Source organism: Pterocles gutturalis, unplaced genomic scaffold, assembly GCF_000699245.1.
Source record: "Pterocles gutturalis isolate BGI_N339 unplaced genomic scaffold, ASM69924v1 scaffold44724, whole genome shotgun sequence".
Lineage (NCBI taxonomy): Eukaryota > Metazoa > Chordata > Aves > Pterocliformes > Pteroclidae > Pterocles > Pterocles gutturalis.
The window spans coordinates 1,434-27,311 of NW_010134867.1; the positions used below are offsets into that span (position 1 = coordinate 1,434).

At 41.9% G+C, this 25,878-nt stretch overlaps 1 protein-coding gene across 1 annotated transcript; it reads right to left on the minus strand.

Moving 5' to 3' along the window:
- Positions 1-462: 462 nt before the first annotated feature.
- On the minus strand, positions 463-25,452 carry ZNF704 (zinc finger protein 704). The gene is made up of 8 exons (XM_010081708.1): positions 25,424-25,452; positions 24,113-24,216; positions 19,657-19,889; positions 16,925-17,025; positions 14,483-14,744; positions 7,993-8,097; positions 2,627-2,721; positions 463-827 (listed from the first exon to the last, which is right to left on the minus strand). Exons 1-8 carry the CDS (start codon positions 25,450-25,452, stop codon positions 716-718), a joined length of 1,041 nt encoding a protein of 346 aa, XP_010080010.1. The 3' UTR covers positions 463-715.
- Between the last annotated feature and the right edge of the window lie 426 nt (positions 25,453-25,878).

Consider the following 25,878-nt stretch of genomic DNA (forward strand, 5'->3'; position numbering starts at 1 on the left):
ACTTTGTTCTACTCCACTGGTCTGTCCCTGGTTTAAAAATCTTCCAGGAGCACTGCTTGTCGTTCTTGCAAATTCAGACTTTGTTTTTTTCCTATAAACAAACAAATGAAAATCCCAACTCCTCCCCACATCCCCTTTCCAAAAATATAATCATGATCGTTCGTATCAGGAGAATTATTTCGCAGTCTCCAGTCTCAGTACAGCTTTTGTTGAGTAAACTGTAGCTTATACGACTCTGAAGTGTTTATTAGAAAGCTTTCAAAAAGAGATCTTCGTTTCAGGAAAAGAAAAATTGTTCAGTTTAGCAAATACAGATGTTCACAGGACAGAAACTGAAATGGTTAAAAATGATCCTAAGGAGCAAGTAGCTCAGACAGTTAGCAAAAAAATTTAACTCTTTCCTTTTACAGAAAAACACTAATAGCTGCTCTGGTTTCCATACTTAGTAAGACAGAATTTTGCTGTATGTTCTTGGCTTTGCTTTTTTTTCCACTCTATTGCTCCATACAGGTTTTGATTAGTGCTTCTCCTTGGCTACAAGTGCTTCACTTTGAAATACAAAGCTCTTTTAAAAAAAACACCCTAAAAACAACAACAAAAAAACCCCGACACCACACCACTGGAGGGAAAATGGGAAGTGATACAGTGCAGCTGCAGCAATCTGGTTCTGCTGTTGTCCTCCCCCATCCCCAAATCCTCTGCATAATTTCAATCTTTAGTCGATGAACCTTTGGCAGGCTTTCTTCCATCGGCAGGCAGTACACCACATATCTCTGTTCTCCATCCCATAGACCTTCCGACACTTTTTCCCCTCCCCTCTAGGCTTCCTGTCAGAGAGAAAGGGAAGCTAGTTAATGAGATGCTTTTGTAGCTTTGCTTTATCCCCCTAAGATCAAGACAACAAATTCAATGGATTGCAGCAGGCAGAGACCCCCCAGCGTTTCAAAGGGATTGAGGTTGGTTTGGAGTCAACTGGGAGCTGATGAAGCAGACAGACAAAGGACCATGTCTCCACAGCTCCAAAGGACCAGTCCTTCTCCTCGCCCAGCTTCTACAGGCTCTGCAGCAGCTGCTGAGCCTGCTCCTCTGCTCCAGGGCTGATCGCAGGAACATACAGCCCTGACTTTAGCCAGCGACTAAACCCAGTCTAGATAAATGGTATTTCAGCCACATTAAGTGCCAAGCCGTAATGGATAGTCATAGCTATTCTACAATATAGTCCAGGTCATGTCAGGCAGAAGTCCTCTTTGCTATAGAGCTGCAGGACGAATATTTTGCATCGCGCTGAGCGCCAGACCTTAACCACCAGCAGGTAGCAGCTACGCAAAAGAGGGGAAAAGCTACTAGGTCCTAAGCTCGCTGGTCCTTCCTGCATGGTTTGCTCTGAGCTCATTGACTGAAAAACAACAAATTGATTGAATACAAAGTTTTAACCCTTGCCCTCATTTGCAGCACGTTCACGTGTGCTCCTTCTCTGTTGTCCCCAAAGTCAGCAAGGTAGGCAGTATGTGCTTTTAAAGCTGTAACAATTGTCACGTTTTCCATCTTATAACCACAATTAAAAGTTCACAGTCTAGAAGAAGTTTTGAAAATGATCAAAGTAACTGTTAAAGTAGAACTTTTTTTATTCAGTGCATAGCAAGCCAGCAAATCTGAGGAGCAATGCTACAAGAAGTAACTCAACATTCACTCCAGCAGTGCCATCTGTCCTGGTGTCTTTAAATCGAACAACTGTACAGACAGAATTGTTTAATACCTGTATCACATGCTGCATGGCACACATGGGAATTGCCTGGTGATTCCTCTCTTGTACACCTATGAGTTTTTGATTACTGAACATTCATTAATGGGTGCAATCCATGACGTGGGAAGATCCTAAGTTTGGTTTGTAGCATATGCAATGATCTGAGAGTCATGAAGAAAATTAAAAGCATGAAATCTTCCTTTCGTCCTGTTTTAGGGTACAGTCATCTTTAGGATTGTGAGAATTTAAGAGTATCTTGACTGTAAGAAATTCTGTGTCAGTTTGAATTTTTAACATAACTTTTTGAACACTGTTAAAGCAGACTCCAGTCAAACATCAGTTAGATTTAACAGAAGTGAATGTAGCTTACGTCTGGAGAGACAAGGCAAAAAAACCTTTGTTGTGATCTAATTTACAGTAAGATGTGGTTTCTTATAATTCAACTGAAGCCAAATACCGTACTGACTGAATGGTGATGAGCATGTAAGGCTGCCCAGCCTTTCAGGGAAAAAAGCAAAACCACGTAATGAAGTTTGGGATGCTTCAGCTGGAGCAGTGAATCTGGCAGTGTTGCTTTACAGGGCAATTTAGATTTGCACCTGAACTCCAGACATGCCTGGCATAAGGCCGGCAGTTTTGCTTCACAGTCTGCCTTTTCGCAACAACTCACTTTTCCCCTGAACTTTACCTTTGATGGTAATGAAAAGCAAAATAGGTTCAGAACACTTACTCTGAAGAGTTCTAGTAAAAACTGCCTGACAACTGCAATCACAGTCAGTGGTGTGTTTTTTTCTGTTTCTTTGGCCACTGACATCTTATTTTGTAAATTCCCTCCAGGTTCTGAGGCTGCTGGCCTGTCAGCAGGAGCTAATGGTCCCATACCTCAAGCCAAACGCTACTCTAGGCGGTGATGAAAGAACTGTGTGGGACTGTTTCTGCTCTCCACTCCCTGCAGGACGATTATGAGTTGGTGAGACCTGTCAATACAGACAAAAAAGCTGCTTATGAAGAACATAAACATACGAATGCAGTATAAACACTTCCCCCAGAAAATGCAATTCATGATGCATGGTGGCAAGGATACCCAGGAAAGGTTATTATATAACATACAAACATAAGTAAGTTGTAGGGCTATTTGGAAAGGTGTCCATTTAGCATTAGGTACATTATATTGGCTCTGTTTTATTTCCCTGTACTTCTAGTCATCCAACAGAGCAAACCGGAATACAGATCAGCAACATTTCAGGTTTGGGAAATACAGAAAATGTATTCCTTATTGAATGCATCCTTATTGAAGAACCCTGGATAGCTCTTAAGAAAACTTTATTCAACTTAAGCAGAAACAATAACTGGAAAAATAAACTCTGGCCTGTGCTGAGATCAATACCAATAGCCCCTGATGAAATAAAGAGATTTCACGTGTTGCTCCCATCTGTGATTTGGCACTCTTCATGGAGAGACAGCCTTGGAGAAGGGGGTTTGCTGCAGGGCAGCTCAGTTACGATGTGGCCCTCGAGGCTTTAACGGGAGTGCAAGGCAGCCCTTCTGATTAAGACTGCTAACAAGATGTACTGGATTACTTCCTTTATTCTGCAGTGTAAACCTTCTCAGCAGGTGACCTCCTTTGTGAATGCTCCCTAGTGAAGGGTGTAATTTGGTCTTCTGAGACTTTCCAAATAAGCCTCCAACATAAGCCTGGGGGTTGGCAATGTTATTTGAGTAATCACATTGGCATAAAGCTTGGCCTTAAACAATTCCTAAATTATTTACTGCTGCAGTCTTATTTTGCTGCTGGGTGAAGGCCACGACCACTTCACATCTAAAACACCAGAAAAAAATTATGAACACTCATTTTTTCTGTTACGTGTAGAACGTAGCAAGCTTCATTTGGGCATCTGGTCACTGCCTCTGCGGCCAGGAACTGCAGATAATGTCACAGTTCCCTGCATTGCGATGTGACTCTTCACTCCTGCCCTTTTGAAGTCTCATAATATCTGGAAGAATGGGAACTGACCTGACTTGAAGAGATGAATGTGCTTTGATTTTTGATATGAAGTCTATTTTATAGCTACTCCACGGTAGCAAAAAGTAGCTAACAGTTGTCATGGAGTGCAGTCACTCTTTCAACTTTTACTCTTGGCTGGTAACTACAGACATTTCTGACTGAACTGAATGTGCAGATCACACTCTGAACGGGTTTAGGCCATTACTGATATAATATTTTATATATGCAAACCATGAATGACATTTCCTCCCTCTGTGCCGGTTTACCATAACTCATGTTTTATACAACCAGAGACCCCACTAGCTACTTCTGTCCTATCACTCCTCAATATGGAGGGCAGCTTGCAGTCTCCTACATGTCCTAGACCTTTTGCAGTCTTTACTTACAAAATCACTGCTCTCCCAAGATACCAGGAATTATCCAAATTCAGTTTTTTCATAAATACAACCTTGCATTTTGCACAATTAAAGGACACCAGCTCTGAAAAGGGCCCCACTTCACAAGTGGAGTATACACTGATGTATGATTAACCTGTCTTTCTGTCAGTCTCTCAGCCATCCAGAGAATGGATCATCAGCAGTAACTTCATCTTTTTATTTCCAAATCCATTATGAAAATGCTGAAAAGCACCAGTCCTCATATGGAGGTGATGCTCACTCAGTAAAGAAGATTCCCAGTTAATGACATTTTAAAATCCAGGAAATTTGTGTATCTGCCATTACTAACCAATACTCAACATATTCCTCGGTTATCATTGAACAGAAAAGTACTTTGATGGCCTCCTATGTTATTAGCAATTATTCAAACACGGAACGGGCTTGAGTAGTAATTGCAGCATGCAGACTGCATCTCCCCTCACATTCTCTCTGCATGGTGGTGTCCCTGGATTACCACACTAGGAAGGCTAAACTGCACTGGAGTTGAGATTCAGTTTATTTCTATACACAGAGAGGATTTGTTATCTGTAAACATTAGATTATCAAACTTAAACATCTCTCCTGTTCAACCTTTTTGGGTCTTATAAGCAGGCAGGTAAAAATCAATATCACACAGCAATATCACACATTGGCATTCAAGAAGACTTTTATCCTACATTATTAAAAGTGGAACTGTCTGGTCATTATGTTAAGTCCTCCAGTACCAAGAGATACAGACTCCACTGTTGCTCATCCCATTTGCATCATTTAATTCGTCCTTCTCATACATCCCCATGCCGTGCCCTATTTTTTCTCCTAGTTCAGTCTCAAGTGGTAGAGCAAATGTGAACTTGTCCTTTCTGCTTTATACAGAGAATTGCACCTAGCAATGACTCATAGCTGTGCCAGCACTCAACCTTCTCTTGCACCTGCAAAGTTATCTTGGGAAAATGGTAAGTGTATTTCCATGTGCCTTGGGAATCTAACTTATGCATGATTGAGAGCACAAAGTATAAGGACTTTGGAGGTTCCTCTAATTCTCCTCTTTTATGACTACAAGATTTCTAGATAAATGCTTACAGTTAGATGCTGTGAACACCCCTGAGCCCAAAGCAGCTGCATACTGAACCTCAACTGATCCAACAGTATGTATGGCTTGCTTTGGGGCACTTGGGAACTTGCTGATAAGCACACTCACCTTCACAAAGGCCTTTTGGTGCTGCTCTGCTAAAGACTGCCCGAAAGCAAGGACTTAATGCAAGTCACGATGTCTGTCTGAACACCCCAGTTTGGTGTCAAAAAACCCGCAAAAGGAGACTATTTTGAAATTTCATCTGTCTTGTGGACTTAACTGCTGACATACAGGCCTAGAAAGGAGACTGTTCAAAGCCAGGATTCAACAGCCCTCTAACAGGTCAAGGACAGAATGGCCCCATTTCAACATCACTAGTAATGTGAAGAAATATGTAGACCTATGCACTTCTGTAAATCTGTACCTAATCTTTTACTGCTCAGTGGTTTGTGCAGGCCAAAAAAGTATCCCAAAGCCACTTTAGAAAACTGCATGAATAAACATTAAGAGGCAGGCAAAAAGTAATGGTTTGGACTTTCTTAAGTTCCCTTGGGTGGTACAGATGTCCATCTAATCTCAGGGACCATGTACATATACAACTGCATGAGGCCATAGTATGCTGGCTCTGTCACATAGTCTGGGCTTAAATAAACCTCAGAAGGGAAGGAGAAAGTCCCTTATACTATAGCTTTCCTAAAATAGGTACACAGTGTAAGGGTGGAAATTGACAGAGCCCTGTTTTTATAAGGCAATATCTAATTCACTTTGAAACAGGAGAAATTAAACTTTCATTTCATATACAGTTATTTAACACCGCTTCGCATTTGCGCCCTCACTTATTGCCCATAATTTTCCACTGCAAGCAAACCTCTGTAATTCATAGATGATCTCACTGACAACAGAACAGTCAAATGTGTGCTAAGCTATAAGGTGTTTTTCTTTTTTTGCTAATCAGCCTTTTAAATGTTGTTAGACAGAGATATAAAGGCAGTTCATATGGTTCCCTGAGCCGTTTATAATTATGCCATCATCACTGCTTCCCCAGGTTTTTCCATTGGGATTATTATAAAATTGTACTTAAATCACTGGCATCTCCATACAATTCTCAGAAAGTGATTTGGCATTTCTTAAATTCTTTTGAGAACTCTCAGCTCTACAGCCACAGATCAGTGTTGTTGCTTGAACAAGTAAACTCAATGCATATGTGTCTAATCCTCTCCTCTTAAGTATCTGATTTACAATGTGGCTAATTGCATTTTTAGATTTTCAACACTTGGAACCAATTTCTGCTACTCCACAAAAGGACCCAGTTTCATAATTACTTGGTATCAACCCTATTGTTGGGAAATCAAATTCTCGAGGAACTTCATAGATAGCACGCTCTGTCAAGGCACTCTTGTTCAAATTGCTGCCAGCATGATGTCTTTCACTGTTAGCTGTTCCTTGATGGAATTTAATAAATATTCATTGGCAGAGTGCAATGTAATTGATTCAGCCACTTTCATTTTTTATCAGCCCTGCAGGATGCCAGAGCCTCTGCAGAAAATCTCCAAGATTTGCCAAAGGTTGACAGTAAGAAGCTTTGGAGATTCACTTGATGAAGAGAAGGGAGAGAAATAGTGTCTCTTATTGCCACGTCTAATATTCAATGTCAGGAGAAAAAAGCTATATGGTTCTTTGGATGAGCAATGTGCTTTATATAACACACTTGAAAAATTCATAAAGTGTAATATTAAATGAAATGTTATTACATCAAAAAGGTTTATGATTAGAGAATATCAATTTATACTGAAAAATGCTTTCCAATAAAAATTAGGGTACATTACATTAGTATTTATTTCTATTTATCATACAGAAGATTTTCCACTACTCATAAATAGTGATTTACATTTAGTATTCACCATGCTAGGCACTAGAAGCCTAATCCCTCTGAGCTCTTCATAAAGGTTTGTAACTCCCCCTATACTATCCACACCTATACTGCATTACATTTAGGACTACTAGAAGTCAGCGTTTAAGCAAACATATAACTTCTGCAGTCTTGTTCATGAAATTAGGCTTTGTACAGCAGCTTTTCTGAAGGAAGGGTCACAGGTGACTTTACATCTAACACATACATCTAATACATCTTCATTAAAAATGTGTCAAACTGCAATATTTATTAATATTAAAATGTATTAAACATATTTTCTGTATAAAAGTATTGAATTTTCTGATATCAATAGGGACTACAGACATGTAGCCTGCCAGATTCAGACTTTGCATTTCATCTTGTTGTTTCTTTCAGTTGCTTTTCAAATATGCTTCATCTTCAAAGGTCATTTAGGTAACAGCCCTACTGCTTGAATCCAATTAGCCTGTTAGCAATAACTACCACCTCATTGATTTTTCCCTCTTGATTTTTAAGAAATGTCTTAGTGGCACAAAAGGTGCAGATAGTGCCAGGCTCTGCACCTACCAGACTGTTCTTTTGTAAGCATATAGTTTAAAAAATACACACTATGTATCAAATTCACTGCTTGTAGACACTGATGCAAAAAAAAAAAAAAAAGAACTGTACTGAATTCAAGAGTGCAGCAAAAGTGTTAAAATAAGCCATGCTGACAAACGGAGACATATATTTAATTTGTAATTGGTTTCTTTTCGGTATCTGTTATGCCAAATTTACTTCTATTGTGAGACACTGTGAAACAAAACAAAAAGTTCTAAAAACTTTTTCTTTCTTTCTTTTTTTATTTTTTTGTCATTCACTTACTGGAATGCCGGTGAAGGTAACTGGAGGCGACTGCCAAGAGATGCTAAAGCTACTGCCATTGGGAGTGAATTTTGCTGACCCTGGAATGTTCACCGGAGGAGTGGCCTGTGTGAAAAGAAAATATTATTCCAGTAAGAAGAACCATTCCTCTTCCCAAGCATTTCAAGGGATCTTTCACTCCTTGAAACTGTAAATCTACAAGAGACCTTCCAAGGTGGAAAAAAAACAAACTATAGAGCTGACAGTGACAAGCATTTTACCTCATGAGAGGGATAATCATGGATAAGCCAGTGAGGAAGGGACGTTTATATATCGCTGTTCTTAAAAGCTTGTTTAGATAAAGAAGGACAATAGCTCTCACAAGAATCGATGCAAAACCCTTACAAGTTAGATCTGATAAAAAACCTCACAAAATCAAATATCCTATACAAATAACCTCTAAAATAATGCCAGCTAGCAGCAAAAATACTGCAAATGATCACCTGTTCCAGAGTGAAAAACAAGGAACTATTTAAACCGATGGCAGCTGGTTTAAACAACTGAAGACGGGATAGCGAGGCTTCTTGGACAGCAGGGTTAATGATCAACAGTAAGGGCTGACCATTTCTCGTTTATCAGATTAATTTTGCTAAGAATCATCACAATTAAAACGGTCTTTCCTATTAAAAACAAGGAGCTGAAATCATCCCTGGGATTCAAAAAACAGTTCTTAAAAGGCTAAGCTAAAGCAAATATTTGAAGGACCCCTGGGCCCCATGAACTCTTATGTTCTTCCCATCTGGGCTGTAATACCCAGTGCTGCCCTAGGGTGTAATACCTGATAATCTGAGCTCAGACTGTTCAGCATCCTTCATCTTGCTCCTTCCCTCTGGTTTTCTCACTGGGCTATGAGCCCTCAGGAATTCTTCCCTGCCCCTTCTGGAATCCCATTGGATTTACAGAGTCAGGAAATCCAGACCTTTGCAGCTACCCTGCCTAGCAGGAGCGCGAGCAGCCACCACCAACACAGGCTCCCTTTAACTCTTGAATTTCAAGTTTCACCACAAAAAAAGGCTCCTTGGTTTCAACTTATAAAGAACTTGCTATGAAAAATGAGCTTCTATTTCTGCCTTTCAGTTGCCTGTACCTGACAATAACACAGGACGCTTATTTAAGCAGAGTTTGTGTCTGAGGCTGCTGGAGTTGTCTCACTAAAAAAGCGTGCTCCCCGGACCCGCCAGACACAGACCAGTGATGACAAACTACCGCCTGATAGCCCCCTATAAAGATAAAAAAAACGTCTGAAGCAATTGCTTCCAAGAAAAAGAAACCAAGACCACTGGATGCCTCCATCTAGGGCAGCAATGGTCTGTGGGCTGCTGAGCCTGCTGACAGCTCCAAGAGAATCCGCACACACATGCAGAGCAAATGTCCACTCACCTCCATAAAACATAAAAACCTCGCTGACAGGCATAAAGAAAAACTTGGAAATTCCAGATGGCACCAGTACTGCTTCATCACAACCCTGTTCAAATGGGAAGGAGCGAATGACCACAGCACTCCTGCCAGAAAGAACTGGAGGCAGCTGAGTGGGCAGCGAGGCAGCACTGCTTCTGCTCAGCATCCCACCGCGCTATCAACTCAAAGCCGGGGTCACCACGGCGACTTCCTCAGGTATGCGAGTAAGAGCCCCGAGGGAAATGCCAGATGCTGAAAGAGCCCGCACGTAGTTCTTCTGTAGCTAAATTTAACAGGTGCAGGCACTAGTTCCATAATGAAATGCGAAATATGCAAAGTTTAAAATTGCTGTAATTTGAAGTTGCCTAAAAATACCATGGTGCTCAATTCTTTTTTCACAGTGCCTAAATATCTACCTCAGACATGATCAGATTTAGACAGTCAATCACCTTGCTCAGTTCTGTCACAGATGTGCATCTTTGCTCATCAAGCACCGTCACCTTTTTCAAGCTAACGTTTTAGACAATCTCCTCCATAAGGTAAGGAAGCATAACATGACAATGAACTGAAGAGTTTCTATACTATAACTGGTGATAACCAACACGGCTTCCCTAAGGGCAAATCATGCCTGACAAATTTGGTGGCCTTCTGTGACGGGGTCACAGCGTTGGTGGATCAGGGAAGAGCAATGTGACATCATCTCCCTGGACTTGTGCAAAGCCTTTGACACTGTCCCACATAACATCCCTCTCTCTCAACTGGAGAGACATGGATTTGGTGGATGGACCACACAGTGGATAAGGAACTGGCTGGCCGGTTGCACTCAAAGAGGTGCAGTCAATGGTTCAGTGTTCAAGTGATGACCAGTGACGAGCAGCTTTCCTCAGGGGACAGTATTGGGACCAGTGTCTTTTAACATCTTTGTTGGAGACATGGACAGTGGGACTGAGTGCACCTTCAGCAAATTTGCTGACGACACCAAGCTGTGTGGTGTGGTCGACATGCTGGAGGGAAGGGATGCCATCCAGAGGGACCTGGACAGGCTTGAGAGGTGGGACAATGCAAACCTCATGAAATTTAACAAGGCCAAGTGCAAGGTCCTGCACGTGGGGTCGGACAACCCCAAGCACAAATACAGGCTGGGGGAATTGACTGAGAGCAGCCCTGAGGCAAAGGACTTGGGTGTGTTGGTGGATGAGAAGCTCAACATGACCCAGCAGTGTGCGCTTGTGTCCTGGGCTGCTCCTCCTCTACTCTGATCTCGTGAGACCCCAACTGGAGTACTGGGTCCAGCTCTGGGGCTCCCAACATAAGAAAGACATGGACCCGTTGAATTGAGTTCAGAGGAGAGCCACGAAGATGGTCAGAGGGCTGGAGCACCTCTCATACGATGACAGGCTGAGAGAGTTGGGGATATGTCTGGAGAAAATAAGGCTCTGGGGAGACCTTACAGCAGCCTCCCAGTACCTAAAGGAGGCCTGCAGGAGAGATGTAGAGGCACTCTTGATCAGGGAGTGGAGTGATAGGACAAGGAGTAACAGTTTTAAGCTGAAAGAGGGTAGATTTAGATTGGATATTAGGAAGAATTTTTTTCCTGTGAGGGTGGGGAAGCACTGCAACAGGTTGCCCAGGGAAGTTGTGGATGCCCCATCCCTGGAGGTGGTCAAGGCCAGGCTGGCTGAGGCTTTGAGCAACCTGGTCTAGTGGAAGGTGTCCCTGCCCATGGCAGGGGGGTTTTAACTCAATGATCTTTAACCCTTCCAACTCTAACTGATCTACGGTTCTTTGATTCTACACCCCAATATCACTTTGCTTAGAGACCTCCATGTAATTTTCAATCAAAATATATTCATGGATAATTTATAATTATTTATTTGTGCCAACACTGCCCTTATATCTGAAAAAGCATATGCTTATCCTCTTCCCCTCTCACATCTGTCCTATCACTTTCTTCCCAGGCAGCAATCCTATCCTCTTCTTGCCCCTGCTTTGCCCACACTGTCAGTCCCTGGCTGGAGAGGCCCTCCATCTCCTCCATGTCCTCCCTGCCATTCCTCTTCACTCTGATCACCTTCTTTCTACCTCTTTTAATTGGAGCCCATCACCCTTGAACTTTGTGGACCAAAGCTCTACTCAGGTTCTGACTTGAAGTTATCTGGGGGTCTTGTACAACAGTATTACAAATCTCTTTGTCTTTCCTAGATATTTCTTACTCAAGAAAGCTGACTTTTTTTTTTTTTTCCTTCACAGCTCCATTGTTGTTGGCTCACAGTCATTCTGTGCTTGATTAACGAACATAGGTTTCCTCCTCACATAATCTGCTAACTACCCCAGTTTATGGCAGAGAAATCTCATTAGTTCCTAAAGTGCAGGACTTCACATGTTCTGCCATTAAATTGCATCCAAACCCTATTATTCTTAAGATCACCCAGTCATGTAAGCATGATATAAAAATCTTCTGTACTGCTGAAGTCTCCTGAGATCGTTACCAGCAAAGTTTCTTATAGTAGTATCAAAATGATTTAATGAAAATGAGATCAGGCCCCAAACCAGCTTTTCATTTAACTCCACTAATAACATTCAATAGCCCTTTCCAAAGAACTGCTCTGCAAAAGAACTGCTGTCCTCCCTGACTCCCCAGCTCTCCCTCCTACACTAAATTTAATCTCTAGCTTAACAAATACTGCCTGTATGCTTTCTGATCAGATACTCTCCTCAAATCCAGAGGGATTTGTTCTTCTGTACTGCTTCTTAGCTGTTTACAAAGCTACCTTTACCAAGGAAGATGTTAAGACTGTTCTAGCATAATCTTTCCTTGGGGTTCCTCCATTGCAGTTCACTTCATTTGCTGTACTTTCCACAATTTCTTCAATTATTCTTCTAAATCTTTCCTCATTCATAGGACTGGGTCAGAGAAGAGAGTCAGGACTTTCCCTTTACACCTTTCTTACTACAGGTATTATATTTGCCATTGTCCAGTCATACAGGAAATGGCAATTAACTGATCTGTGTAGGATTCCTGTGACCCAGCTTTGGGTTCCACATTTTTTTCCCTTTTTTAACAGGAATCCTGGGATGAATATTATTCAGCCTCCCTTATCTGAGCCCCTTGAGCTGTGAATTTTGCGTCTTCACTCGCAACAAGTATTTTCCACTTCCATGCTCTCATTCATATGAGAGATTGTTTTCATCACTACATTCTTGTTGAATACTTTGTTTCACTTTTGATACAGTTAGTATCTTTATCAGAAGTACAAAAAGTTTTGAAATTCTGTATATGGCTCACTCCAGCAAGCAAACTGCACAAAATACAGTGGTATTAAAGATGCTGTCATCACCTTCTCTTCTATTCCCTCTTATACGACAGATTAGTCACAAGAAGGCTTAAATGCTATGAGTGAAAGCTGGGCTCAATTTCTCCTCTTGCTGGCGAGAGCTGCATCTCCACCTTGCCTCTTGGAGAGGGCTCAACTCCTGTCTTTCTGGGCTAGAGGGACCCTAGCACAGGATACCACTGACCTGCTCTGCAAAAGCTGCCTCCTTTGCAAGGACAACCTGAATGCTTGAGCAGAGACCCCACCTCCTGCTTCCAACAGGAATGACTTGAACAGTGTGGACTGTGTCACTCCTCGCCGATGAAATGAAGTATTGAAAACAGAGAAACTTGGAAAGGAGAGAGGGCTCAGACACTTGCAGTCACATGTTGTGGAATACATCAGTTCAAATCCAATTCAAAAGGCTCAAACTTTGAACTAGGATTTCCTTTGACAAGTGCTTTACTCAAAGGCTGCTTATGAAAAAGGACTGAGCGAGTCTCCAAATTGCAGGGAAGACTGTAATGACTGCAAATCCTAAATTAAGTAAGACTCTTTTCAGCAGCCTAGACTTGGTCCCTCACTCTGCAAGAGGCAGGGCTTAAGCTAGACGGAGAAGAAAGTCCTTCTCCTAGCTGGCTTGACCAGTCCCCAGGTTGATCCTAAATGAAGTAAGATTCAGCAGCCTAGACTTGGTCCCTCACTCTGCAAGAGGCAGGGCTTAAGCTAGATGGACAAGAAAGTCCTTCTCCTAGCTGGCTTGACCAGTCCCCAGGTTGGTGTGCTACCTGATGCAGCTCCCACCTAAGGTGCCAAGCTTCCACCCATGCTTTCTGCCATGCACGGGAGTCTAAAATAAGCCTCTGAATTCTGCCCTTTCACTGGGTCTGCTCCAGACACACAACAAAAAGGTTTTATCTGCATGATGCTGTATACAAAAGTTATTGCATCTGATAAATTTAACAATATTCAGTTCTCCGGTGCATGTGCAGGTCATGGACCACACTACTTCAAAGCCTCTATTCTTCTTTTCTCATATGGTATCCAGACCAAAACATGACAAATTTTAGTGCACTTTTATAATTAATGCTTCCTGTCTGAACTTAGTTGGAAGTTTTTGGAACACCAGTTTTTGGATCTGATTGGATTTTTGCCATTTGCAAAGCATTACCTCTAACAGTAGGAGGATACCACATACTCCTTTTCATTCTTCCTGTTCTATTTCACATATGCAAACTGACATCTCACCCTGTACAAATAAAAGAAATTAATTGTTCCTGGCATCCCTTGGGTACTTGCCTATAGACACATCCAGTACAAGTAAACCTGAAACTAAGACTCTGGGAGGGATTCAGCTCACTAAACGAGAATTTTTACAATGCAGGAGTCCGCATCTGAGCACGTCACCTTGAGCCGTCCTCATGGTTTAGTGGAGAATTAACTGATGTCGGCAGTGGGATACAGACAGCAACTCTTCTCAATCTGAAGTATGCACCTATGTGTGGCTGGATAAATAGCACTCCAAAATCCACCAGCTATACTGGGAGCACAAACAAACAACTAGCTCAGAAGCAGACATCTGAATTTAAATGAGACAAACCCCTTGGTCTGCCCTGAAAATTTTTCAACCCATTAAAACTAGACTTGGCTTTTTAAAACTCAAACACTGTGATGTGACATCTCTTAAAAACATTAATGACATTAGTGTAATCAATGCAGTTCACTCTCACTAGCGTTACCTGGTAAGCATGGTCCGTGTGTACGAGGTAGAGGTTGGTAGGAGCTGAGCGGCTCAGAGGTGTCATCAATTTAGTCTCAGTTTTGGCACAGGAAGTTTCAGGACGGATTGCATCTTGGGTGGGAAAGGAAGGAGGAGATGCTAAAGATGGAGAGACTGGGGAAAGACTGCTTAAGCCATCAGCTACTGAGTCCGTGTTGAGCCTGATTTCTGTATAGTAAAAATCCTCCTCTCCATCACTGTAGTCAGACTCTCCTACACGTCTGTATCAAGACAAAGAATGAAGGACTGATTAAATGAAAGCAAGAACCCCGAGGTAAATTTTAAGTTCTAGATGCATGAGCAAATATATTCATACTGTCAATAAATTAATATTCCCAGTTTCAACTACATACTTTATCAGCATTCTGGCTGCAGGAAAGGGAAAATCATCTAGTCTGAAGGGAAAAGAAGCAGGAATTATTTTTTTTTTTCTCTCTGTGTTATTCTTGACTAATTCTTTGACTTTGGAGTGGATGTTTAACTTTTATGCTTCAGTTTAAACATCACCTTCTCATTCCTATCTATTGAAGTTAACAAGAATCTAAACACACTTTGACTTCATAAATGACAGGGCAACCACAGAAGGACGAGTAAAGATAACAAACACAGGCAAGATATACTTCGCAAATGTTACGGCAAACAATATGTAATCTTATCATAGGTTACTCAATTAAACCGATTATAGTTATGGCTATGGTTCACTTTAACTCTCCTTGGCATAACAGAAGAAGCTGCTACAAAACAGTCTCACCATGCAACTCACTCAGACACAGGCAGAGAAAGGACACGTAAGGGCTGGCTTGCTAAGTGCTGGACTATTCTCTCGATGCAGACTTACTGAAGGAGGAGATGTAAATGCTTAATTGCCCCTGCATTCCCTGGCACTATCTGCTGCATGTTTGAGCACAAGTGAGAGGACCGAAGCAGCCCAGTCACAGCAGTAGTTCCCAGTAGGCTACATGTTATCTTGAAGTTCCTAACAAACCACTATTTTAGCACATTCACAATCCACATGCTATACAAATGTACTCACAGCTCATGCATGCATATTTTCTCCTGATCTTCCATGTGGCAAGTCTGGGAGCCCTAAGGGTCCTCCTGCCTGCATGTCCATATCAGGGCTGAATACTGGGCCCCTCTTTTTCCAGGCATGCACCCCAAGAACAGCCCCTAGCCAGTTAGTTCCTCAGCCTGCTTGCCCATATACTGCTCCTGGGCTCCTCTTGCCACCTTACTCAATAAAACTCACTGAGAGCATGGGTTCAGCACATTTGCAAGGCTGTAACAGAAGTACTGCCTGCCAGATCGCTGCCACTCACTCACCCAAAACCCTGCTCTCTGGGAAAGTTACAAGCTCCCAACTCCAGAGGAGTCCTGCGGTTTACTTCTCCCTCTCCTGTGCCACAAAAAGAATGTCCCCGCAATATACAGGTGAAAGCAACATTTGTAACTGCATTTTGAGAGAGATGTTGTGAGTTTCTGATACCCTCACTCTTCAGAGCCTAAGCCCAACAGCATTTACTATGACCTTTACAAGACTTTCCTGAGCTCCACACCAGACTATTTCCTCATGGTCACTTTAATTTTTAAGCACTGGATAACACAGAGTTACACAACAGAGATGTATTTCCACATACCTAACACGTGAAGACCGTAAGTCCCCACTGTAACTATATATGAGACAGCTAGGTCACTCAACGAATGGCACAGGAGATTTCAGTTGCAAACTAAAGCTTGAAACAAGCTTGTACCATACAAGATTCATTTGCTTTTGCTTCTAGTCCAAGTAACATGCACATGGAATTTTCTCAGTTTCTTTTTCTTAGGTTTTGTGTTTTTTCTTTTTTGAATGAATTTAACTCAGAACTAGCACAAGCACCTGATCTGATGTGAAACAAAGCTGGACAGTATTCATGTAAGACCCTGAAACCTTCTGTCAAGTAACATACACATGGAATTTTCTCAGTTTCTTAGGTTTTGTGTTTTTTCTTTTTTGAATGAATTTAACTCAGAACTAGCACAAGCACCTGATCTGATGTGAAACAAAGCTGGATAGTATTCATGTAAGACCCTGAAACCTTCTGTCTTTTGCACAGCTTCAGCCTGGATGTGACATGCAGATAGCACATGTGAAATAAATGCCACTGAGCTGTGCTGCCATTAGGGAAGTGCAGGGTCACCTAGAGCTGTATTTGACCTTCTAGCAAAGTTCACAAAAGTTCAGGAAAGCAAGTGCGTTGCTGTTGGAATAAGTTCCTGTTCACCTTGATGTATTACTCCACAATTTCCTCAGAAACCTAGGGATCTGAAAAAAAAAAGCCAAGGACGATCCAGTTCATCTCCCCAGCCAGGTGCGATGGCTCCCCTTCCATACCAAATCGTTCAGAGACCGCTCTCTTACCCAAGGTGAATGGTCCGTATGTGTTTCTGAATCCCTGCAGCTGTGCTCAGTACCTTCCCACAGTTTTTCCATAGGCATTTGAACATCACCTTCATTGAGTTCTGAAAATTATGAGTAAAGCAACATTAGTTGCATGGAAGACAGAAAGAAAACCAAACCACCCAAAACAGATATACAGTTACAAAACACTGTGAAGGTTCAGAGCCTCTGACTCCGAATTTGTAATGATGTAATGGTCTCTGTCAACAGTGTCATCCTACTGAACTCAACAGAATCCCAGTGAAAAGCCACAGGAGCAGCTTGTGCCAAAACTTTACCTTCCTGTGCTCTTTGGCATGGCTTTTTCATTTCCAAGTTCCATTTCTGTCTCCCCACAAAAGGAGGTAGATGATATAAAAACTTTCTATCCTTCTCTGAAGCCTTTCAACGAACAACTGATGAGGACTCCTCAGCTAGTGTAAGGCATCTTCGTAAATTAAGATTTTCCTAAAGCAAGCTGTTATGAACATTTCTGCTCATAAATTTTACAATGGAGAAAAAATATTGTGCCAGAAAACGGTAGCTTCTGCTCTGACAATACTCACCCATGAGCTGGCAAAAGCTGCTTTTATTTCATTCAGAAGCTGCTGTGACCCTTATTTGGACAAGGGAATAAGAAGCTATCTGGCTGTGTTCAACATTTTTAAAAGAATATCTGTATAATCTCATTTTAATATTCTTGTTATATTCTTTAATATAACTTCATTGGCCTAAACTGAGTTGTTATTGATTTAGAACACAGCCAACAAGGCTATAACCAGCCCAATCTTCAATATTCTGAAGACTCTGGAGAAAACTAGTCTTAATTTAAAACACAGTATGTGGTAAAAAACAATACAGATTTTGCAGAACTGTACAGATTTTTTAAAAGCTAATTTTACCCCAAAATGAAACCCATTTTATAAATTTTAAATAAAAAAGTGTACTTCTCAAAAATACTTTTATCTATTACAGACCACATTATTAAAGAAAACATGAGGAAGAGCTTCAAAATACTGTATTATTATATTTTTAGTTACATTAATACTGTATTATTATATTTTTAGTTACATTAAGATTAAATCATAGAATCATAGAAATATAGAATGGTTTGGGTTGGAAGGGACCTTAAAGATCACCTAGTTCCAACCCCCCTGCCATGGGCAGGGACACCCTCCACTAGCCCAGGTTGCTCAAAGCCTCATCCAGCCTGGCCTTGAACACCTCCAGGGATGGGGCATCCACAGCTTCCCTGGGCAACCTGGGCCAGTGTCTCACCACCCTCACAGCAAAGAATTTCTTCCTTATATCTAGCCTAAATCTACCCTCTTTCAGTTTAAATCTATTATCCCTCGTCCTGTCATTACATGCCCTTGTAAATTTATCTAAATTAAATATTTGCCATACAGAGTAAAATCCCTGTGAACCAGAACAGATAGTGTAACAGATCAGTGGTGGGCACATAAATAGAAATATTCAAAGACAACTCAGAAAACAATAAAAATGGCAGCTGCAAACCCATTTGTCTCATCACAGCTGAGCAACAGGAGAGACGCTAATAAGCCGAACTTTTAACTAAGAAGTAAAAGGCAAACCAGCACACTTCTGCATTCCTACTCCTCCTGTACCACACCCCACAAAATCATCTCTGTCTTTAGTTTAACAGTCAGCTCTAACTTCCAATTTATTATAACAAATGTGTCCTCCATAATATTTTTTTTCTTTTTAGAAAGAAGCACAAACATTTTACAGCCCTCTCCCTCAAACAAGGGCAGAACAGTGTGGGTCAGCAAATAAGCAACTTCTGGAGCAAAATGGAGCAAAAGGATACATCTGCATAGCTTTAAACCATCATTAAAACTTCTTCCTGCTGGTGATGAAGCAATTAACTGTCTCAGACTGAGCCAGAAACAAAGTCACTAAGGAGAATAAATTCTCTGTTTTTCCTCCTTCTTACTAAAAGCTCTTTTTCATCTTGCTCTGTAAAATCTGTCCTGTTGCGTTGGGAGGGAATGAAACTTGGACTAGTGCCATCTCTTTGTTTTCTTTTTCTTCTTCTTCGAGAGGAGCTTGCTTGCTACCATAACGGTGCTTTTTGGGATTAGTTTTGGACTTTTTTATTTTTTTTTTTTTACCCTGTGTTTTATTTAGTCTGCTTTTGCATTCCTAGTGAGGATAAATCTGGCCACTGATAATACTGTATCAAAAGCCATCAGGTTTGATCTCTCTCTCCACTTTTCACTCCATATGTTTGTGCAGAGAAAGCTTCACAGTATTAAGGTATCTGACATGCTGTCAGACAAACAGCACTTTCAGGGAACAAGAAGTATTAAGGCCATATCCAGTTTTTGTGATGACATGTAAAGGCTGCCTGTTGCATCCTGCCTACAAAGAATTTGCCAAAGTAGCACAGAAATCCCTTGAATGGCCAGAGGCAACACCTTCTGGAAATTACTCTAGTGTTTTCTGAGCAGGAGGCTCTGTAGAATCTCACCATCTGCCAGCAAATATATGGTGCTGATGGCAGCATGTGTGTGCAGTAGGTGACTAGGTTAAACGAGACACAGTGATGAGGCAAAGTACCTACGTTAACTGGATGCCAAGGAGGGGAAACACATACAATGCTGTCTGGGTGACCTGTTCCTTTCTCACAGCAAAATAAGTCTACCAACATCGTGTCTGCCCATGGGCATGGAATTTAACATGAGGCTAACCTTTCTCTTCCTAGGAATGGGTTCATCAAAGAGAAGGTTGCTTGTTTCAGCTTCATCAATACCATCATCTGGCTGGGAAGGTGTCCGAAAAGCTTTGAAGCTATCAGCTGACAGAGGTGGAGATGGGGTGGATGGGTTGGACTGGTCACTGGGAGCGTTCCAGCTCCAGTATCCACTGCTGCTGGTACTAGAAGGCACAAATCCTCCTTCTTTCCAAGATCCATTTAGGGATTCTGCCAAGAATAACAACAGCCATCATTACAACAGTATCACGTGTTAGCGCTAAGCAGCTCTTTTATCTAAGGTTCAGATGCCACATTGGTAATTAACTGCATGTTCAATAAAGGAAAGTGAAAGCGTTGGATGTAGAGAGGACAACCACATCTACCCCACTGCAAACAAATTACATATTCCACACTTGATTTTTTAAGTGTTTTTAAATAACGAACTATTTTTCTAAAAGGAAATGCTGTGCTTGGAAAAATAACCTGCTCTGGAGCAAAAACCACAATAAGCAGTCAGATACTGTATGCATGATTAAGGGAAAACATTCAAATACATCCTCAACTTTCAACAGAAACACACAACTGTGGTGGGGCGTCAGAGCAAGCTCCAAGCCACCACACAGGCAACAGGAGATCCCTTGGGAAGGGGACATAGACTCTAAGCCCCAGGAGACTAACTACATCTGCAAAAAGATGATCATCATCCTAGTACTAAAACACCAAAAAACCCCATCATTACATGCTGTCTTCTCATGATCTCCCAGTGTACACCTCTTCCTAATTTGAATATCTAATTGAGGTGGTATGTATCCTTGGAAGGCTATCTCTTTTTCTTCATCCAGGTGTATCATTAAGCATCTAAGTTTCAGACGTGAGATGGACAGACACTGGATCACCTCCACACCTACTCACTGGAGGAACCCCCTCCTCACTGCAGCAGTTCCCCTGACATTAGGTCGTAAGCAGATGCTCAGACTAACGGATTAAGCATATAAGTTTCAGACTTATAAGATGGACAGACACTGGATCACCTCCACACCTACTCACTGGAGGAACCCCCTCCTCACTGCAGCAGTTCCCCTGACATTAGGTCGTAAGCAGATGCTCAGACTAACGGGTTACTCTACAACACGGTGGGCAAGAGTAACAGCACTGCGTTCACAGTCTGAGGCATGGCTTGAGCCATGCTGCATGTGCTGAGGTCTTCAGGCATTAGACACTGGCATGTCACTCTTCCCAGTCCCTAAAGGGCTTTTGGCAGGAGAGGAGTATGCAGGCCACCAGCTCAGCAAAGGTATGGCCCCAGTGCATCCAGTGGTGCAACCGCGGGCAGCTCTGCCTGACGCTTTGGGTTCTCGCAGGGCTTGGGCATGTGTGCAGGGATGGTTTAGGTGCAGTTTCTCCCTAACTCAGGCATTGGAAGCTTTTCCCAATGACACCATAGGTGCCTGAGTATTGTGCAATACCCAACTTTGGAGCTGGCAGGCAAATAACATCTTATCTGTTTGTGAAACGTTATTTAAGTGTGAGACAGGAGTATTTTCAAGCCAGCGCCTGCCTTTAAGAGTTCTGCAGAAGTCACTCCTTCATTCCTTCTCAATTTCTTACAGATAAATTTAACTAATGACATCAGCAAGAAAATAATGTCTACCACCTACTACCAAAAGATTAACTCCAAACTAATTATTTTTTTTTCTTCTTCTTCTAGTTCAGTTGGTTTTGGAGGAAACCCTTAATCATTAACATCAGCTGCTCACAAAACAGAATGCAGAGCTCCATCATGTAAGCACATGAATAAAAATACCCCTTGTGTAGGCAGCAGTCAAGACCCCACCACAGAGCATAAATGGGATTAACCCTCCCTCCCTGCCTCAAATTCCTCTTTGGAAAATGACATATACATTTCCGGTATCTAATAAGTTAACATATGAAAATGTCATGTTTTGGTTCATGATTAGAGCCTTCATGTGACTGTAATGGAGATGGTTTACATTTCTTTTAAGTATTTGTATTTGAGTCTGGTACCAAAGCCAAGAAGTACATCTGGTATCAACTTGTGACCTTAGCATAGCTTAAAATTTCAATTTCTTCAGAAAACCAAAGGAAACAGTACTCTTTCAACTACTACTTTCTGACACATTTATGGTGGTACTTTGTATTCTCAGGGTTTACATCTTCTCCTCACCTTGCTGAGAAAAAGATGCAAATCAAGAACATTTTTTAAGTCGTATGGAAAAGACTGAATGAGGCTGACAACAGGAAAAAAACAAACACTGGTTCTCATTAATACTAACAAATCTGTCAGTGGAAAGAAGTTTAAAATAAAAACAAATGCAACTTGCTTTTATTTTGGGGCTCTTTTCACATTGATGGAGTTGTGTGAAAGGGAACCAGACCGAATATTAACTCAGCTGCAGGGAAACAAGGGCCAAACTCTGATCCAGTTTACATGGGTGATTATCCCCAGTAATTCCAGCACAGATCAGACTTATTAATGCTAATGTAATTTTTTTTTACTTCTAGGCAAAATTCCATTTGTTTAAACAAATGTTCCTTTAATTAGACTGCTACTTACTGCCCTTTTTTGGAAAAGGATGTAGAAGGAATTAATCATCAGTACATTTGTATCTCGTATTACTAATAGCAGAGCCTAGCCTCACAACACCAAATGTGCTTTAAATTACCAAATACTTACACTTTTATTTAAGTCTTTAGTAAGCCTTCACTCAGGCAAAACCAAGATATTCAGGGAGAAGGTGCCCAACAACAGCTTCAAAATCTTGTCTGTGACTACTGAAAACACGTGAATTTACTTTTTCAGGCTTGTCTTCCCAGATTTTAGGAAACAAGCAGACAAGCTATGTGAAGAAACATCAAAGAGCACTCAGGCTGCATGAAGAAATATCAAACGTCGTTAACAGCTACCATTTACCTTTTAACAATTCAAAAGGGCTTGTTTGGAAGATCTTTCCAACTGACAGCTGCTAGCTAGCGGTACTGCCAGTCCTGACAACTGTTATCTGCTCAAACTGTCGAAGGTGGCAGATACTGCCTTGCACCACTGGAGAGCAGCTCCCTGTGACTGGCGATGCAACGTGGGACACGTGCATGCCCCGGCCACGCCGTATGCCTGCCCAGCACATCAGCCCAAATCCACCTTCACCTGTGGTTCTGGCTGTGAGCTGGAGCAGCTGGAGAGCAGGTATGGTTTTATACCTTCCGGGGGGGCTGGCAAGCTCCAGTCCTGATGTGGGACAGTCACTGGAGATGTCACCACTGGAGGTTTCCCATGGCTCCTCAGAGCAGTGACACTCCATAAATACTTCTAGTTTTAACATTTGGTAAGCATGTGGAAAGGACACAGGCAGAAGCCATGGGTATTCATGGCTAGACTTCCAGCTAAAGGGATGAAATTTATGTTTTCTAGAAAGAAATGAAAAAAACACGCTATTTGTTCAGAAATCTTGAAAGCTGGGACATTCCTCGTGGTACAGATTCGTTTTAAGTACAACATCATCCAGTGGACTGCCCCTGCTTCCATGAAGAACTGCAAAGACTACTTCCCTGTTAATTTGCAATCAGTAAGTATTCTTCAAAGTACTCAAATTATTTGCAGCAGAAGGGTGTTTTGTATCGATTTAACCGTTATGAGCAAGAAAAGCCAGTCATACAATGATGAGACACCCTCACAAAGGCATCCTAATTTAAACAATTCCTCAAAATATAACACTTTTAAAAATTTCTTGTAACTGCAGTCAAGCTTGCATAGGTTAATTACATTTCATTAGCAATCTAATTATTAACACCAACTTTTTAGATTTATTTTTATTTCTGTGTCTTCTGCTATACCATGAATGGATTAGTCTTTGAACCAATTATAGATTTGACGGTAGACCATCAGAGAGTTAGAAAGGGCACAGGAATTGAGGGTCTAATCCTGCATTGGCACAAACAGACCTCTTGCCATGCAGACAGCTAGCGCACGGCCTCTCAGCCAAAGGCTGTGGAGTCTGGAAGTGCTTTGCCTTGTTGTCGTGTTGACTAAAATCTGATCAGATTAACACGGGGTGGAGACAGGAAGAACTGCTATCACATTTACTGTATATGTGCAAAAGCAAATAAACTGTTTGGAAAATCAGCATTTCAGTGAGGTCAGAAGACCTTCCGCAACCTTTGTGAAATGGAGCATCTCCTGTTTCATAAACTGGAGCTGCTCTATGGTTACGGAAAAGGTTTCTTCTCATGTCTGCCAACACTGCACCAAAGACCTTGACTATATTGGAGCAAAGCTCACCCACTCTGATTCCCAGCATTCCTGGGCCACTGCCAGATGAGAGCCACTCATCCTTTGTCCTCCACCACAGCCACAAGTCCTGGAAAAGAGCCCCCACATACGCAGCCCTGGCAGCCCTCCCCGCAGCTCCTGCCCAGGCACTGCTCTGAAGGCTTACCATTGGGTCGGACAGGAGGGCTGCGGACCAAAGGGCTGGTGGATAAACTGGTGAGTACCATGGCTGCTGTTACTTTATCCATGTCCAGTTCTTCTGAAGATTTTCTGAAACACAGTGAATGGGAGGCGGGAAACACATCAGCAAATATTAAAAAAAATCCAAAACCCAAAACACTAAAAAAAGTTAAGTAACAGACTAAACCCTAAGCCAGTAACCGAAGCAAGCTATCAAGCAGAGATATCAAAGCTTTTGTCTTCTGGCAACCTGAGCATACCACGTGGCTAATTTAGCAAACCAGCTCAGCATAAATAGGAAAAGCAGTAAGGAAAAGACAACACATCTTCATATGAAATTGTCAGGACTATTGTGACCTTCCGTAAATTTTGACTCTTTTCCTTTTTTCAGAATTTTACCTATTGCAGGAAAAAAAAAAAAAAAAAGAAAAAAGAAGAAGAGTTTTCTGCAGGTGTGGTGGGCACCTAAGCCAGCAGGATGGTGCAGTGGGAAGAGAGGGATCCGGTGGTGCCTTAGCTCAGTCTTGCTGGGACCAGCCCTAAGTCAGAGGAGAGGGCATGGGGAAGGGGCAATAAGGGAGAGGAGGGCAGCCAGCTTTCTGGGAGAGGGGCAGAAGATTTGGAGACAATGGATGCCTCCAGAAACCAAGCTTCAGTGACCCACTGCTCAAGGAGTCATGTTTTTTTCAGACAACGCAGGATTATATTTGTCTTTAAAATGTATATACTATCACTTTTTTTCCCCCCCAAAAAATAGCTCTCTTCCTGACAATGTGAAAGTACCAAAATAGAACTACTAAACCTGCTAGGTTTATCAGACTTTTGCTTTCCATCCTTGTGGGACAGTAGAACCAAAGCAGACAGCTTCTTGTAAACCTTTGTTTTCAAACATACGACTGATCATCCAAAACCACCTTCTCATTTACTAAAGATCAAGTCAAATCTGCTCTTACAAAAGGACACCTTTCCCCCCTCTATTCTGCATTGTGGGGTTTCTAGAATTTCCTCTGTGCCTTGCCAGGAGCTCTATTTAACTGATCAGGTTGAGCCTTTATCTAAAGCCCAGTATGAGAAGCGTTCAGCTCCCTGATGCTTTCCATCAACAAAGTCACCAAGAGGAACAGGACATGCTGGCTGCAGTCCCCTTTCTTGAATCCCATTTCACCCATTGGGTGGAAGGCTCATTAACTGGAAACTATGCTACAGTCAAAGCCTCTTCATACTTCATACTTTAGTGAGCAAACCTCAAACTTCTCCATGAAACAGTTCACAGCTGTTCTCTGGCTGATGCACGGACCCATGCAGACGCTGATGAGCACTCTCCATGCCGCACAACAGCTCTGCTCTCATGACTGTCTTTTGCAACACATCAGTGCCTGGAACCGAAATGCTGATGATGGTTCCTGCTGTGTTCTGATTATATCCATGGAAACCCCCCTTTCCTTCAGCCAAGGCTTTTGCAAAGAGTACAGCAGCCATATGGTCATTATCAAGTACTGGAAAGGTCTTGGAGATCTGCTATAATCAGCTAATGCCTGTCACCCATCAGGTCCTCTTGCCTGCAGAGGAGTATTTCACTATGAATGCCAAACTCCTTGGGGCTCAAAAGACCTTTCCTGAGGGATGACATGGAGATGCTACATTTTCTGGAGACCAACCCTGCCAGATGATTTTCCAATTACCTAATATCCCAATATGAAAATCCACTTTCTGAGAAGCATTCAGCTGCTTTGTATTCCCCTCCTGCAAGAT